The following is a 16,997-nucleotide window of genomic DNA, read 5'->3' as shown; positions in this document are numbered from 1 at the left end:
AACCCTGTGCAGCTTTTTGCACCAAAACCCTGCGCTGCTTTTTTTTAATGTTGATCAGATGAACACCAAAAACTCTGTGCAGCTATCAAAACCTTACACAGCTTTTTACATCAAAAACCTATTCAGCTTTTTTATTGTTGATCAGATGAATATAAGAAACCTGCACAGGTTTTTACACCAAAACCCTGCGCTCCTTTTAACACAAAAGCCCTGCACATTTTTTTACTCCAAAACCATAAGTAGTTGGGAAATTGCCATGGGGATCGCCTATCCTAAAATGGCATGCCGCCCAGGTCGCCATTGCATGGCGACCTGGGTGTCAAAGCCATTTCAGGATAGGCAACCCCCATGGCAATTGCCCGGAGTGGCGATCCATTTCAGGATGGAGACCCTGACTGTAAATAGGGTGTTGGGGGATGGGAGAGGGGGGAGGGGGAGGGGGGGATGGGGATCCCACCCCCACCCCCAGGAGCGACTCTGATGGCATGCCATATTGCGAGTGGGGACCTGATCAAGTTGCAAATGGGGAACCTGGCAGCAATTTTCCGTAGACTTCAGTGGCAGTCCATTTCAGGATGGAGACCCAGGCTTGGGAAGGGGAGGGGGTGATTCACGACGGCAACACCAAGGGGGGAAGGGGGGGAGAGGGACGGTGACGGCGACACTGACGGAGAGGTGTGGGGGGGCGTGCGTCCTTATGCTTCGGCGACGATGGAATGACTAAATGAATCAATGATGGTGGGTGGAAAATAAATGAGTGAAAGGAGGGGGGGGGGAGGGCGGGGGGGCGACGGGGACGGCGACACTGACGGAGAAGAGGTGAGGGGGCGTGCGTCCTTATGCTTCGGCGACGATGGAATGACTAATGAATCAATGATGGTGGGCGGAAAATAATTGAGTGAAAAGGGGGTGGAGGGGGGGGGGGAGGGGAGGTGGGGGGGGGGGGGAGACTGGCGGCCAGACGTGGCAGCCGCCCGCCACACACGCGTGGTTAGGGGACTCTGACGGCGCTTGCCATAGAAGTCGCCTCACTCATCCTCCACCCCCATATGGTCAAGGTCGTTGCGACTGCCCACGAGGTCCCGCGGGGGTGGGGGGGGTGTGGACTGGCGGCCAGACGTGGAAGTCGTCCACGCACACGCGTGGTTAGGGGGACTCTGACGGCGCTGCCATGGAAGTCGCCCTTTCCCTTTCATTCACGGAATCCTGGAGGGTGGGATGACTGAGTGTTGCCATCACGCGTTCCCTCCGACATCTCAATACATCCCCTATGGTCAAGGTCGTCGCGACTGCCGCACGAGATCCCGTTACCTGTCCATCCTTTTTACCTGGAGAAAGCGTCTGTGACGGCCAGGGCGGAGCGGCGGCCTCTTCCACTTTCACCGACCACCAGCGGCATGGCTGACGTAATACTTATGTCGGATGGCGGTCTTATTACTATCATTATTATTATTATTATTATTATTATTATTATTATTATTATTATTATTATTATTACTATTATTATTATTATTATAGCCGACACGTGCTCCCTCCGATATCTCAGTACATTCCCCCTATGGTCAAGGTCGTCGCGACTATCCACGCCGTACCGCCATAATCTCCAGTCTGCCGACGTATATATGTCATGAAAAGGTAAAGTTTAAAGTCAGTCTGTTAGTTGACAGGGTTTAAAAAACATGTCATTGAGAGATAGTGACGATATATACGTATACCTATCTTCTCTTGCAGGTGGTAGGTCATTTCCCAACAACACAACAACAGAATTTGAAAACAGAATCTTACCCATTCATTTAGACACCGGCAGGGATTATGAAGTCGGCCTGTGTAATATTTTATTCCCTAAATATTTCTACTGCATTACGGAAGGGGATCCAAATTCTAGTATATCGTTCTATGGTCGGGTTAAGCAGTCAGACTTTGATATGTATGAATATAATATGTATACCTATCTACCGGAAAGGAATATCATCTCCAATTTTACCGATAAGAACATACCGGCCATAACTAAGGCGATTAATGGACAGATAGTGAGAGAACTTCAAGCAATCTTGAATGACTCCTTTAAGATCTATTTCCCTTACTCGGATATCATTTATTATGACCACGACTTGGAGCGGGTCGTTGTGAATAACGCGATTGTCCCTCCTAATGACGATCGTATTTACAGTGATATAAGTATAAAATTTGCATCGCATATAGCTCGCATTCTGGGTTTCAATCCAAATTTTCGCTACACCGTCTACTTTCAAAGATCTGGCGATGTCATTTCATCTTCCAGCGCGAGCGAAGCTTCCTCCTCATCACCCATAAAATTATTCGCTCAATACGTACCGCGAGCTGATGCAGGGACGGATTATATGTACGTTTATACCGACATCATTTCTCCCTCGCGATTTGGTAACCAACTAGTTAATATATTAGACGTCATACCACTCCCCGGCGACAGCACCAGTAAAGGTGCGAATTCAGTTACGTATAAACCACTTTCTGTATCAACTATAGAGAGTGTGGCTATCAAAATTGCTAATCAAAGAGGCAAACCTATTCAGTTTGAAGATGGGGAAAACAGTGTTACTTGCGTGTTACATATAAGACCACGTTAACTTTGCGTCTCGGACGTAAAGTTTTGAAGAGAATCGATCAAGGTGGGATAATGGGTGGAGTGGAGGATAATGAAACAGGCAGGTGTTGCCTACTTCCGAGGCAAGTCACGCACCTCGCGACCATCTGCGCGGGAAGCTTCAGTGTTTCCCCGCGCGGCATGGCGGCCGGGACAAAGTGTTGACAATGTTATAGAAAAAAAAGAAAAGAAAAATGGGTGTTCATTGTGGAACAGCAGAGGCGCGGCTTTTATGTGAAGTGTGTGGGAGATGGCACACCAATCCATCCTGCCCCTCATGTGTGGAAGACCAGTGTGATTTATGCGAGCGGTGTGGACTTCTGTTTCCACATCCACCGCCAGAACACACCTGCGAAGTTGGCAATCCTGCTTCTTCTGGTAAGCATTATTACTTATTTTGGCGGGAATGTATAATAATAAAGATGAAATGACTGTCAATCTTTACAAGTTTGAGCTCTGAGCACATCTTCCTGTACAGGCTCACACTCGATTGAGGTTGGACAGAACGGCGGCGTAGAAGGCCCACGTCGGCGGACGTCACAAGGCGACATCCCACGCGGAGGCGGGGGAAGAGGTGAGAAAAAAAAAAAATACTACAAATAATAAAGCAATAAATACGGTGCTGCCGACACTACTAATATTCTTTTTTTTTAAGACTCGCCACGGCCGGGACCGAGTGGATTATCGGGGAACGTATTCAATTCTTCCGAGACTTCAAGTCCTTCACTACCTACACAAGGTAAATATCAATTCAATAATAATAATAATAATAATAAAAATAATAATAATAATAATAATAATAAACTGTCGCTGCTACTTCTATTTTTTCTTCCCAGACACGCCACAAGCGGAGGTGGACCACGATGAGTGCAGCATGGCGGGAGAGTCGGCGGATGCAGACCTTGACGAGCGCGGGATGCCGGAAGAACCGCGGTTAATTGACTCGAGGGAAAATTTTATGAGGAGCTTCACCAGACATCAATATGACATACCTGATCATGTAAGCAGAGATCCACTCGGTCTACTTACCGAATACAGGGAGTTCTTTATACGGGAAATTAGATCATATTTCACGTCACACGGCTCGCCATTCCCCCCCACCCTGAAAATATTTTCACACATTTCTCTGTTACTAGTGAAATTCTCTACCTTAGGGGAGGATGAACATCGAGTCATTCATATTGCTTTTAGAGCACGACTGATCACCTATCAAGATGTGTCTGACCTTGTTGATTTATGGATCCATCAGCTGAACAGTCGGCTGGAAAGCCTTACCAGCGAGACTGAAGGATCTGGTTTTATCATTTCAAGAGTACAGAATTTTTTCATCAATTATTGCTTGCACGTCGCATGTAGTGGCATAGGAGATTATGTTGCTTATCCTAGAGGCGTGCGAGGAGGGAATGAAATTTTCAATCCTGATGGCCGACATTCATCCTGTGTTATTCAGTGTTTGGCGGCTTTCAGACTTCATGCTCGAGGTGTACCTTGGAAAAGAATTCCAAAAATATTACGGAGACGGCATGGCGGAGAGAAATACGTCACGCGCGGAAAAGTAGACAGTCCAGTGACTTGGGAGAACTTGAGTCAGTTAGAAAGGTTAAATCGCCTGTCTCTGGACGTTTATACACTGACAAAAAGCGGTGAGATATACTATTTAACATTATCAAGAAAAGGCTCGCGGAAGTATAAAACTGTAGTCTCACTCCTTTTACTAGGTGGAAAACATATGACGCTCATTAAAGACGTGGAGAAGCTGCACCGGAAATTGACGAGAAGCAGCCCCACCCCAGAGGGTCATCAGTTTTGCAAAGTATGTTTCAGCTCAGTTCCCAAGTCTGTCAGTTTGAGCGATCACGAGTGTCACTGCGACTTCACTCAAACTCTTCTCTTTCCAGGTGACGGTGAAAAAGTAAAATTTAAAAATTTTGCCTACACCTATCAGCCTGCATACTTAGCATTTTTTGATTTTGAAACTATGATAAAACCTAAGGAGAATAGGAGTGTGATAGCTGAACATGACCCAATTGGTTACTCGTATCTCATCATCAATAGGCATGGAGATGTCGTGGAAAAGAGAAGTTATTTCGGTGAAGATCCCGTGAATAATTTCATTGATAGCCTATCCAATGCTTGGGGAATCATCAAGGAAAGTGTAGTTAGCTATCCAATTAGCATGTCTGCGGAGGATGAAGCCCACTTCAAACGTCAGCGTCACTGCGAGCTCTGCCATCAACCCTTTAATGTGAAAACCCCACCTCATAAACATCACGACCACTCATTACCACAAAATAATTACAAGGGGGCTTTGTGCGCGCGATGCAACCTCCAGTGTCGTGACATGAGGAAATATCTCATCACTCTGGCACATAATATGAGCTTTGACGTCTCCTTAATCATAAAAGACCTTCACTTGCCAGAGTCGCACGTGGACATCCTTGCCAAGTCAGAATCGCATTTATTGAAAGTAAGGATTAAGGAATTGCAGTTTCAGGACACGCTTTCCATTATGAATGCTGGCCTCGGTCATCTCGCTCAGAGTCACGTGCAGGCGGGCTATAGCACGCGTTACGCCCAGGAAATGGTGAATTACCTCCCCGAGGATGTAAGGCGTGTAATTTGCACTCAAAAACAGTTTCTTTGTTATGAGTACATCACCGACCTTGGCCGCTTAGAAGATCGACAATTGCCACCTCGTGAGGCATTTTATGACACGCTCAAGGGGAAGGCTCTGCCACCTGGAGAATATGAACACGCTCAAAGCGTGTGGAGTATGACATCCTGCCGCACTTTAGGCGATTACATAAGACTGTATTGTGAGATTGATGTGGGATTATTAGCCGAAATATATCTCAAATATAGATCATACCTGCATGAATTTTATGGGCTGGACGTGGCACATTACGTGTCACTGTCTTCTTATGCTTATGACGCTTTTTTAAAGTCGACAGGCGTTCAACTTGATCCACCTTACGATCCTAACATGTATCACCTGATCAAAAGAAATGTACGAGGAGGCTTTGTAACTTGCGTCAGGCCACACCTGCAGTCAAACCACGAACCCGACGGCGGACCCGGCACCTATGTGTTCTATCTGGACTATAATTCATTATATGCAAGCGTTATGTGTTCCCCCCTGCCTATGGGTGACATCAAAAAGCTTTCTCAGTCAGAGATGGATGATTTTTTTGAAGTTGGCATCCAGAATCATGCGACAGATGGCGACGTCGGTTACTGGCTGCATTTAGACAGCTGTGACGTTTCCCCCGACGTAGCTCGGATCACGGACGAGTTCCCTCTGTGCCTCGCACACATGACTATTACAGAAGATGACATCTCACCGTACAGTAAAAGACTGTTAGAAGCTGAGGGTCGTAAGCTGGGGAGGAAAAATCGTAAACTCGTGGCCAGTCATAAGGGACTGAAAGATCATCTCATCAGTCTGGAATTGCTGCAACTTTTACTCTCACTTGGACTGGAAATACAATGTGTTCATGCTATATATAGGTTCAGACAGGCTCCATACCTGAAACCTTTCATAGAAAGGAACGTCGCTCAGCGTAAAAATGAGACGTGCGCCATTAAAAATCGCATTTGCAAACTGATGTCAAACGCAGTTTATGGTAGATCCATGTTATCTGAAGTGAAGTATGGCCTCCAGCAGAAATTAGTGACAAAAAGAAAGACTTTCCTGAAGTATGCAAGAAATCCATCCTTTAAAAGGGTCCACCAATTAGGCGAGGACCGAGTCATATGTGTCAACAGTAAGAATACGATTAAAATCAGGCAGCCAAATTACTTGGGATACCATATTTTAGAAGTGGCAAAGAAGTACATGTACAACTTTTGGTATCGTGTCATCAAAGCTAATTATGGGGAGAGAGCTAAATTAGCTTATGAAGATACTGACAGTTTCATTTTCAGTCTGCACATACCTACAAACTTAAATGATGAACTGAAACATGGACCCATGGCAAATTTTCTCGACACCAGTAACTTTGCTTCAGATCACCCGTGTTTTAATGGGGAGCGGAAGGGTCAACTAGGCTTGTTGAAATCTGAAACCGGATCCACGCTCATCAAAGAGGCGATTATATTAAAGCCAAAGATGTATTCGCTGCTGTTAGAAGATGACAAGCAAGTATCTCGAGGTAAAGGCATTCCAACTCACCTTCAGCAAAATATATTGCATCAGCAGTATAGGGAAACACTTAATAATGTCGCATGTGGGATGGTGGATTGCTATAATATTAGGAATGTGAAAGGACAAATTTGTACCACTCGTATGCGAAAGCGAACGTTGTCACATTTTGACGACAAGCGCTTTCACGTCGATGGCTATACCTCAAGGGCGTATTATCACCCCGACAATGATCCGCGGGAAAGAGATGTGGAGAATGAGATGGAAGAGGAGGTGGCGGTGGATGTGGGGGAGGTGGAGGTGGATGAGGAAGAGGATGAGGAGGAGGAGGAGGAGGAGGAGGAGGAAGAGGGGGAGGAAGAGGGGGAGGATGGGGTAATGAGTGGTCTGTGGCGTGATCGGGAGAGACTTTCCGCGGCATTATTCACATCATGATTAAGGGGTAGAGAAAGAGAGGACGCAGCTGCTAGCAGACACCCTTCATGTAATGTAAAAAAACATTTGCTCTGACCATGTAGGCTAAGGAAGGGTTGTGTCGTGATCGGGAGTGGCCTTCCATGACATTATTCACGTCATAATTAAGGGGTGGAGAGAGACCGCGGCCGCCAGCAGCTGCCATTCATGTAATGTAAGAACATTTGTTTTGAGTATGGAGTTAAGGAGAGGAATGAGGAGATTGTTCATGTACTGTAAGGACATTTGTACTGTCCACGTTGGGGATAAGGAGGATGAGGATTAGGAGGTAATGTAAGAACATTTGTACTTAGGTTAAGGAGAGGGGGGAGAAGGGGGGAGGTTGAGGAAGAGGTGTGGGTCGGGGGAGATCCACGTCATAATTAGAAGGCAGGGATGAGGATGCAGCTGGGAGGTTAGTTATGCTGTTACCTACATGACCATGTAAATAAAGGTTAAGTAATAAATACTGTAAACATATCGTAGCGTCTTTTAGTAACCCTCTGAACTTAACATGGACAAGACATTTAGCGAAGAGATGCTGAATCTCTTCAGATATCCTGCACGCATAATTATTGCAGGTTATACAAATTCCGGCAAAACACACCTCTGCAATAAAATTATAGAGAAATATCAGCATGGATTTAACAGAATTATCATTTGTGGCGTCTCATCGCATTCGCTGCAGCAGAATTCCCCTTTTAAAGATAAGGTCGAAGTGCATGAGAAAATTATTGATCCCGTGATGGATGATAACAGTCCATACGCCGACCCGCAAACGCACACACTCCTGATATTAGATGACAATTTCCTCACGGCTGGCAATTCTCAAACGATAGCAGAGGCTTTCACCAAAGGGAGACATAAAAATTTGTCAGTTATAATGATAGCACAGAATGTCTTTTTCCCCGGAAAGTATGCTAGAACGATAACTTTAAATGCCTCACATTACATTCTTATGAAAAACAGAGATATATATCAAATTGAATGTCTGGGCAGGCAACTTTATGGAAGGGAGCGCGCCAAACACTTTGTGGAAATTTATAAAAATGTCGTGCTTAGACGAGATCACGGTTATTTGTTGTGTGATTTATCCCCGAACGCACCCGAAGAAATTCAACTGCGCACGAATATTGTGGATGAGTCACCCTGTGAGAAAGTCTATCTGCTATGAACGCCGTTTTGGACGAACTTTACCGGGATATGACGAATCCTGCGGCTTTAGGAGGTGTGCAAGCACTCTACAGAGAGGGGAAGAAAAGGGATAAGAATCTAACACTCCGCGATGTGAGGGCATTTCTGCAGGGCAACCGCACTTATACGCTTCACAAGCCGACACTGAAACGTTTTCCGCGACGAAAAATTCTCGCTCCTAAACCGTCCGTCATTTTAACTTGCGATTTGGCCGATTTTGCGAGGCTGCACAGACACAATGGCGGCGTCCGATACATCATGTTTTGCCTGGACGTTTTCAGCAGATACTTGAAAGTGGCAACGCTGACAAGTAAATCCGGACACAGTAGCCTGCAAGCGCTGAAAAAAGTTCTAGAGTCGGGGAGTTTTACAGGCGTGTCGCGTCTTTTTACCGATCAGGGATCCGAATTTTATAATCAAGCAGTGAAAAAATATCTAACTTTGAAAGGTATTACCTTGTATTCCAATTACTCGCGTGAAACAAAGGCGAGTTTGGCAGAAAGGGTCATCCGAACCATAAAGACAAAAATATATAAATATCTCACGCAGAACAACACACTGACGTATATTAACGTCTTGCCCACCCTAATAAATACGTACAATCACACCCCACACCGCGGTTTGGGCGGCAACCAAACGCCGGCTCAGGTTCACCACCTCCGCGAGCTGTCACAAGTCAGGAAGCAATTTAAACGAATGTATTTAAATCGGCCAAGGGGAAAGAAAGTTGTCAGTCATAAATTAGACGTGGGAGACATTGTACGCTTGCAACGTGCTTCCCGAACGCAATTTAAATTCAATAAGGGTTATACCGTCAACAATACCGAGGAGCTTTTTAAGATAAGTCGTGTGGATTACTCACATAAAATCCCTATTTATTTCATAAGGGATTTGGCGGGGGAGGACGTGACCGGCGCTTTCTACAGGGAAGAATTAATCAAGTCCTCTCTTCCCTCACATTACCAGGTCGATATATTACGATCGAAGGTCGAGCGAGGTAAGAGAAAGTACTTCGTCCACTGGCGTGGGTACCCAGATAAATTTGACAGCTGGATAGATGCGGACGACTTAGTATAAGATATGGATGAGGAAAAACCATTGATATTGAAGTACAAGGATTTGGTTTTTCTCCTCTCGCACGTCACCCCTAAATTGCGGAAGCAGGTCTTGCAAAGTTTGAATAAGCGCGAAGTCAATTGCATCTCGGAAATATTCGCCAACTTTTTGAAGAGACGCCTGACGGACGACGATACCATCATTAACCGCCTGAAAAAATTCAAGAGTGATATTCGCACTGTAGCCTTGAAGAAGACGCCCGTGTACAAGAAGAAAGCGATTCTAATCTCCAAACGAGGTGGTAACATATTGGCCGCGTTACTCCCGATAGCCGTGTCGGCAATAACAAGTTTACTACAGAGATGAAAGAATATTGTTTAGTTCCCGTCTCAGTTGCCGAGAGGTGTAAGTTTAAACCGACCGACAGCGCAACTCAGCACCGATTCACGTCAAAACAAGTCAAGAAAAAAAAAAAAACTTCACTTCCGCTACCGGCCGCCGCCCTCCCCGACGCCGCCAGCGTGACGCCACCACCACGCGCACCTGTCAATCCACCCTTGGATGATTTGATTCGAGTTGCCGTTCCTCCTTCCTTTAGAGAATATGGTTTATCTCTCTTGAAATTATTGGAGGGCAAACCTGGGATTTCATGGGATGAGCGCGGTAACTTACTTCCACCATTTTCTGGCATAAGCGTGTTTGATCTCATACGAGTACTCGGTCACGAAAAGGGGGCCGCGAAAAGACTTTCACCCGATAAGCGTCCATTATTATCACTGCTACTTCGCATGGCGCAACTCCCCGCGGATGCCATCAGAAATACGACTCAACGAAGTAAACTGATAGGTGGCGGGGTCGGTGACATCTGGGAAGCATATTAAATGAGAAAGCTCCCCATCTTACTCTGTAAACGAGTAAGTACATCAATAATACATGAGAGCACGTGTTAGGCGCGTCAGGGGTGCAGGCCCACGGATGGATAATTGATGAGGGTTATGGTCAAAAAAAAGGTTCACCCCCCCCCCTAACCCACATCCCCTAATAAATAATACGTTCCCCACCCTCCATCCCTTCCCACCAACAAAGGAAAAAAAAAATAACACCTGCGTCAATTTGAATGAATAAATTCTACTACGCAGAAGGTGTAATATCGACCAATACGTGCGAATAAAGGTCTGCGATGTCACATTTCCCCCTCACTCCCCTCACAGAGGGTTCAACGTGCGGATCAGCCCTCCAATTACTCGTCAAGATGAAGGTGGTCGAGGGCAAGCTGACCGATGGCATCTTCCGCGACCGCCGCTGTTATATCATTTATTCAGTAAATGCCGTCTCCACCGAACCGAGTGGGATTGCGCGGGATCTCAAAACGATTTACCCATACGAGAATACACATGCAGCTAGAAAGAGACTCTACTCGCTTCATCGGGCCACGGCAGACACGAGAGATGACCCAGGACGTATCATTATCCACGCGCCTCCCACAGGAAGCGTAAATCTCCCTCACCTGGTGGCCTGCGTGACTCAGTATGGTTGGGGCGAGGCCGTCGAGGGAAACGAGAAGGCGCGACAGGCAATCGCGACGTCGAAGGATTTGCCTTACGTGGAAGGACTCAAGATGGATACAAGCGTGAATCGACGTCAACACTTCCAGAATTGCCTGAAAAAGATTGCCCTGCTAGCCATGGCGAACGCTGAAGTAGAGCAAATTATTATCCCGGAAGGACTGGGATGTAGAGGTCGCTGCCAGGATGAGTGGAAGAATAATTACCTGCCTATGGTGGAAGGGCTGGCGCAGCGACTTCAACCTTTTGGAGTTGAAACTATTCTGGTGAGGAAGTCTGAATAACTATATCATGTAAATTTTAAAATAAAGTTGATGTGTGTTTGACAAATCGAGTATAAATGTATTCCTTAATTGGGGTGACCGTTATTATTTATTTTGATCATGGCGGGAGCAGCATATCAGACAGAAATAAATAGCCGGTGATTATGCTCGACGTCTTATTCATGACGTGACAACCATCATGACGAGAGCGTTCACACCTCCCACTCGAGCGGAATACGACTTGCTTTTTACGCAAAGCAAAGGTGGAGGCTTAGACGACATCCGGGTTTTTATTCCACCCCATTCAAGAAGAGGTGGCGGTCTATTTTCCGTTTTGAGTGGCTTTGCTAAAAGAGCAATTCCCTTTCTCATGCGCACTGTAGCACCCGAAGCGCTCCAAATGGGAAAAGGTTTATTAACAGATGTTTTAGAAGGGAAGCGACTTCGCGAATCATTAAGAAATAGAGGTGTTGCAGCCGTGAAGGGTGTGGGGGAAAGGATAGTTCGAGGTGGACGAGTAATGAAAAAGAGGAAAGTTGGAGTCGGAAAAAAAAAAAAAAAGAGAAAACCACCAACCAGGCAACTGAAAAGAAAGACTTGCTATAAAGCAGATATCTTCAATATTTAGCTTAGTCGCAAAGATGACTCATTACGGTCCGGATGTGCAGGGTGGAGCGACCTCCACCCCCCTGAGCAATTATCTGACGGCCGTGAGTGAGAACTTTCCGCGGGTGAATCGCTTGCATACCATCGAATCGTCAGTCGCTGCGAGGGGAAAGTTGGACGTATTACCCGTTAATTTAGATGCAAATGCTAATAATCATGCGGGGATCAACGATCCTTACATTGAATTTAGACTGCCTGGTATTCCAGGGCAATTTTTGGATCTATCAACGCTGTCTCTAGAATTGCGAGTTAGCGCGACGAAGGCAGACGGCGCGCCACTAGACGATGGCGATCACGTCGTTTTTAGTAATGGTTTGAATAATACGATGTTTAAGTCATGCGCTTGTTATTTTAACGAACAGCTTGTGGAGTCATCCTCTTTGTTCAACTATCACGCCTTCATTAAAATGATTACAACAATCCCTCAGGATAAAATTGACTCTATCGGTCGCGTCGCCTTCTACCATCGCGATTATGATGGATCAAAAGGCATAATCAATAAATTTGATGAAGACTATTTCACGGGAGGGAATAAAGACGAGAAACAAATGATGAAAGATTGTAAAACGCACGGCATTTCGATGACAGCGCCTTTGTTTTCGGATATATCAAGTCTGGACGCTTATCTGCTTGACTCTGTTGATGTGAGAATTCGATTAGAATTGGCTAACAAAACATGGATTCTTAATTCACACCAAGATGCCAGCAGTTTCAAATTTAAGCTCGAGATGGCTAAGTTATGGGTTGACCGCGTCACGCCACATCCGCCCGCCTTAGAATCGTTAAATAACTCCTTGACTCGAAATCCAATGCAATACACTTTTAATAGAACGCTCAATAAAACGTATGTGTTAGCCGCCAATCAAACGTCTTTGATTGCCGAATTACCTTTCGCGCAAATTATACCTCAAAATTTGACCATGGCAATAGTTGATATGGACAGCTTACAAGGCGTAATTGATAAGAATGGTTTATATTTTCAACACGCCGATCTGTCACATGTACATATCACCGTGAACGGGGCGACCATTTATAACGTTCGCAGCTCTTTCCCGCATCACGCGTCAAAATTGTTTTACACGACCCTTGAGTCACTAGGATTGGACACGCGTAATTCCCTAACATTTGATGCATTCAATAAAGGTCGGACAGTATGTTTCTTTAACTTTGTGACGGAGGACGTGCACAATGCCATCCCTCTGGATAAATCAGGAAATCTAAGAATTAATCTGTCGTTTGCCAAGGGACGTAATCACAACCGCGTCATAATGTTTTTCGCCGACACTACTGGCGTCATAGAAATTGATCATTATCGTCACGTTCGCTGCATTGTCCGCGCATAAGCCGTCATGAATGCACGTGAAATACAGGCCGGTCTAGCAGGCATCTTGGGCGATCGAGTTTATTTTCTAGGCTGTCACGATCATCGCCATGTGACAGATCTGATAAATCTTGCCAGAAAACAGGTGAAGCCATGCGTTTTCATTCTAAATACATTGAGTGACTCAAAGACCATGGGCCACTGGATTACTGTTTATCTTAATTTTCAAAGTCAGACCATAGGCTATTACGATAGCTATAACTTGCATCCCAAATACAATTCCGCTGTCTTACATCATTTTATGCAAACTTGTCCACATATGAAAATTAGCACATTAAATTATCGACTTCAGGGGTTGAATTCCCTCGTGTGTGGCATTTATTGCATGTTCTTTTGCCTTCTACTGAGTTGGCATACATTAAAACGTGCAATGTGCATTATTCACGCCACCTTCAAAAAGCATCAATATCTATATAATGACAAAAAAATTACTCGTATGGCATACGTAATATTTCGTAATATGCCGCATTGCATGCCTACGTTTTGCCCAGCCGGCAGCCGGGCGAGATGTCGTAACATCTGTAAAGCGGTAATAAGGTAGATTGGGGGGTGGGGTGGGGGTGGGAAAGGGGGTCAATATGGGGTAATTGCTGACGGATAAGCGTCACTTCGCCATCACCTCTCAACCCAGTCGGACGTCGAAGCCTCATCTCCAAGAATGGAGCAAGCTAACAAACATTTCATCTTGAGAACTGCGGGTGAGTACGCCATTACCTTGCACGGGCATCTGACATCTTCACCATTGTAAATTACATTAACGTTCTTTGCCAATGAATAAGAAGAGGGAGAGTGGGAGGGGAAATAAAAACTTTTCCATTGTTCTCATCGTTTTTTTTTTTTTTTTTTTTTTTTTTTTTGTCTGTTACAGAACGCATCTCTTTCCGCTTTGATATCTATCTGGGCGATGCTGGGGGTAAGCGAAGCCGTGCTGACCATGAGGATGTCAATGTGGAGAAAATGTCAGAACCTGCAAAGAAGAAATTGATCTTTAGTGATGACGACATGTCGCCACTGCCGGCCAGCCCACCTCCTGACGCTCCATCAGGACAGGAGTCGCAACAGCAGCAGCCGACATCGCAGTCGATTCCGCCACCTCAGGAGTCGCTGATGCCACCTCCGACCGAAGCACAGCCGCAACGGTCAGATGAGTCGACAGTAGGCGGCAAAGAGGGTCAGGAGGTGAAGAAGAAGTCGCAGGAAAACAGAAAAAAAAAAAATATTCCCCCTAACACGCCAGAGGACGACAGCACACCAAAACTCCCCGTTGCTCCAGCCGCCCCTCGTAAGAAGCTGGTTCCTAGAGTTATTAAAACTACGCCCGTCATTGACAGCGATGACGATGATCTCTTCGCCTTCAATTCGCAAATGTTTTGAATGAAAGAGATGTATTTGCCCTAATAAGCAATGAGCTGTATTTGTCCTAATAAAAATAAAATGTTCCATCGACTCTGCATAACCTTTCTAATAATAATAATAATAATAATAATAATATTAATAATAATAATAATAATAATGATAGTAATAAGACCGCCATCCGACATAAGTATTACGTCAGCCATGCCGCTGGTGGTCGGTGAAAGTGGAAGAGGCCGCCGCTCCGCCCTGGCCGTCACAGACGCTTTCTCCAGGTAAAAAGGATGGACAGGTAACGGGATCTCGTGCGGCAGTCGCGACGACCTTGACCATAGGGGATGTATTGAGATGTCGGAGGGAACGCGTGATGGCAACACTCGGTCATCCCACCCTCCAGGATTCCGTGAATGAAAGGGAAAGGGCGACTTCTATGGCAAGCGCCGTCAGAGTCCCCCTAATCACGCGTGTGTGGCGGGCGGCTGCCACGTCTGGCCGCCAGTCCCCCCCCCCCCCATCACCTCTCCTCCCCCCCCCTCCACCCCCTTTTCACTCAATTATTTTCCGCCCACCATCATTGATTCATTAGTCATTCCATCGTCGCCGAAGCATAAGGACGCACGCCCCCTCACCTCTCCGTCAGTGTCGCCGTCACCGTCCCTCCCCCCTCCCTCCCCCCCCTTGGTGTTTGCCGTCGTGAATCACCCCCCCCTTCCCAAGCATGGATCTATGGAAAATTGCTATCAGGATCACCATCGCAATATGGCTTGCCGTCAGAGTCGCCCCTGGGTGGGTGGGTTGGGGGTGGGGGGGGACGTGAAAGGGCGACCTACACGGCATTGCCGTCACAGTCCCCTAGCCACGCGTGTGTGTGGCGACTTCCACGTCTGGCCGCCAGTCCACACCCTCCCCCCTCCTTTCACTCAATTATTTTCCACCCACCATCATTGATTCATTTAGTCATTCCATCGTCGCCGAAGGATAAGGACGCACGCCCCCCACCTCTCCGTCAGTGTCGCCGTCACCGTCCCTCCCCCCTCCCTCCCCCCCCACCCCTTGGTGTTGCCGTCGTGAATCGCCATCCTCCCTTTCCCAAGCCTGGGTCTCCATCCTGACATGGACTGCCACTGAAGTCTACGGAAAATTGCTGCCAGGTTCCCCATTTGCAACTTGATCAGGTCCCCACTCGCAATATGGCATGCCATCAGAGTCGCTCCTGGGGGTGGGGGTGGGATCCCCATCCCCCCCTCCCCCTCCCCCCCTCTCCCATCCCCCAACACCCTATTTACAGTCAGGGTCTCCATCCTGAAATGGATCGCCACTCCGGGCAGTTGCCATGGGGGTTGCCTATCCTGAAATGGCCTTGACACCCAGGTCGCCATGCAATGGCGACCTGGGCGGCATGCCATTTTAGGATAGGCGACCCCCATGGCAATTTCCCAACTACTACCATACACAGTACTGCAGTGTTTTTTACTCCAAAACCCTGCACATGCTTTTACACCAAAAAACTGCACAGCTTTTTACATGAAAATTCTGCACAGCTTTTTATATCAAAACACTGCAGAACTTTTTACACCAAAACCCTACACAGCTTTTCACAACAAAACCCTGCACAGATTTTTAAACCAAAACCCTGCAAAAGTTTTTACACGAAAACCCTGCACAGGTTTTTACACCAAAACCCTGCACAGGTGTTTACACCAAAACCCTGCACAGCTTTTTATAACAAAACCCTGCACAGGTTTTTACACCAAAACCATGCACAGGTTTTTACACCAAAGCCCTGCAGAGGTTTTTACATCAAAACTCTGCACAGGTTTCTACACCAAAAACCTACACAGCTTTTTACACCAAAATCTTGCACAGGTTTTTACACCAAAAGTCTGAGCAGCTTTTTTAGTATTCACCATATGAACACCAAAAACTTGCACAGCTTTTTACACCAAAACACTGCGCAGCTACTTCATTGTTTCTGAGATTAACACATTCTGCATAGGTTTTTACACTAAAAACCTGCACAGGTTTTTTTTACACCAAAAGGCTGCTCAGGTTTTTTAGTGTTGATCAGATGAACACTAAAAACCTGCATAGCTTTTTACACCAAAATCCTGTGCAGCATTTTTAGTGTTGATCTGGTGAACATTAAAACCCTGAACAGGTTTTTACACCAAAACCCCGCACAGGGTCTTACACCAAAACCCTTGAGAGGCTTTTACACTAAAACACTGCACAGCTTTTTACACCAAAACCATGCACAGATTTTTTTTAGTGTTGATCAAAAGAACACCAAAACCATGCGCAG

At 46.1% G+C, this 16,997-nt stretch overlaps 2 protein-coding genes across 2 annotated transcripts; both read left to right on the top strand.

The window, feature by feature from the left end:
• The first annotated feature begins 1,015 nt into the window (after window positions 1–1,015).
• LOC135091609 (uncharacterized) lies at window positions 1,016–7,468 on the top strand. Its single transcript, XM_063989369.1, has 4 exons — window positions 1,016–3,001; window positions 3,102–3,197; window positions 3,279–3,362; window positions 3,460–7,468. Exons 1-4 carry the CDS (start codon window positions 2,818–2,820, stop codon window positions 7,197–7,199), a joined length of 4,104 nt encoding a protein of 1,367 aa, XP_063845439.1. The 5' UTR covers window positions 1,016–2,817; the 3' UTR covers window positions 7,200–7,468.
• Window positions 7,469–13,911: 6,443 nt separating this feature from the next.
• Window positions 13,912–15,196, top strand: LOC135091922 (uncharacterized). Its single transcript, XM_063989986.1, has 2 exons — window positions 13,912–14,040; window positions 14,211–15,196. Exons 1-2 carry the CDS (start codon window positions 14,001–14,003, stop codon window positions 14,714–14,716), a joined length of 546 nt encoding a protein of 181 aa, XP_063846056.1. The 5' UTR covers window positions 13,912–14,000; the 3' UTR covers window positions 14,717–15,196.
• The last annotated feature ends 1,801 nt before the right edge of the window (window positions 15,197–16,997 follow it).

Source organism: Scylla paramamosain, chromosome 38 (assembly GCF_035594125.1).
Source record: "Scylla paramamosain isolate STU-SP2022 chromosome 38, ASM3559412v1, whole genome shotgun sequence".
NCBI classification, from domain to species: domain Eukaryota; kingdom Metazoa; phylum Arthropoda; class Malacostraca; order Decapoda; family Portunidae; genus Scylla; species Scylla paramamosain.
This window is presented reverse-complemented; position numbering and strand designations above follow the sequence as displayed.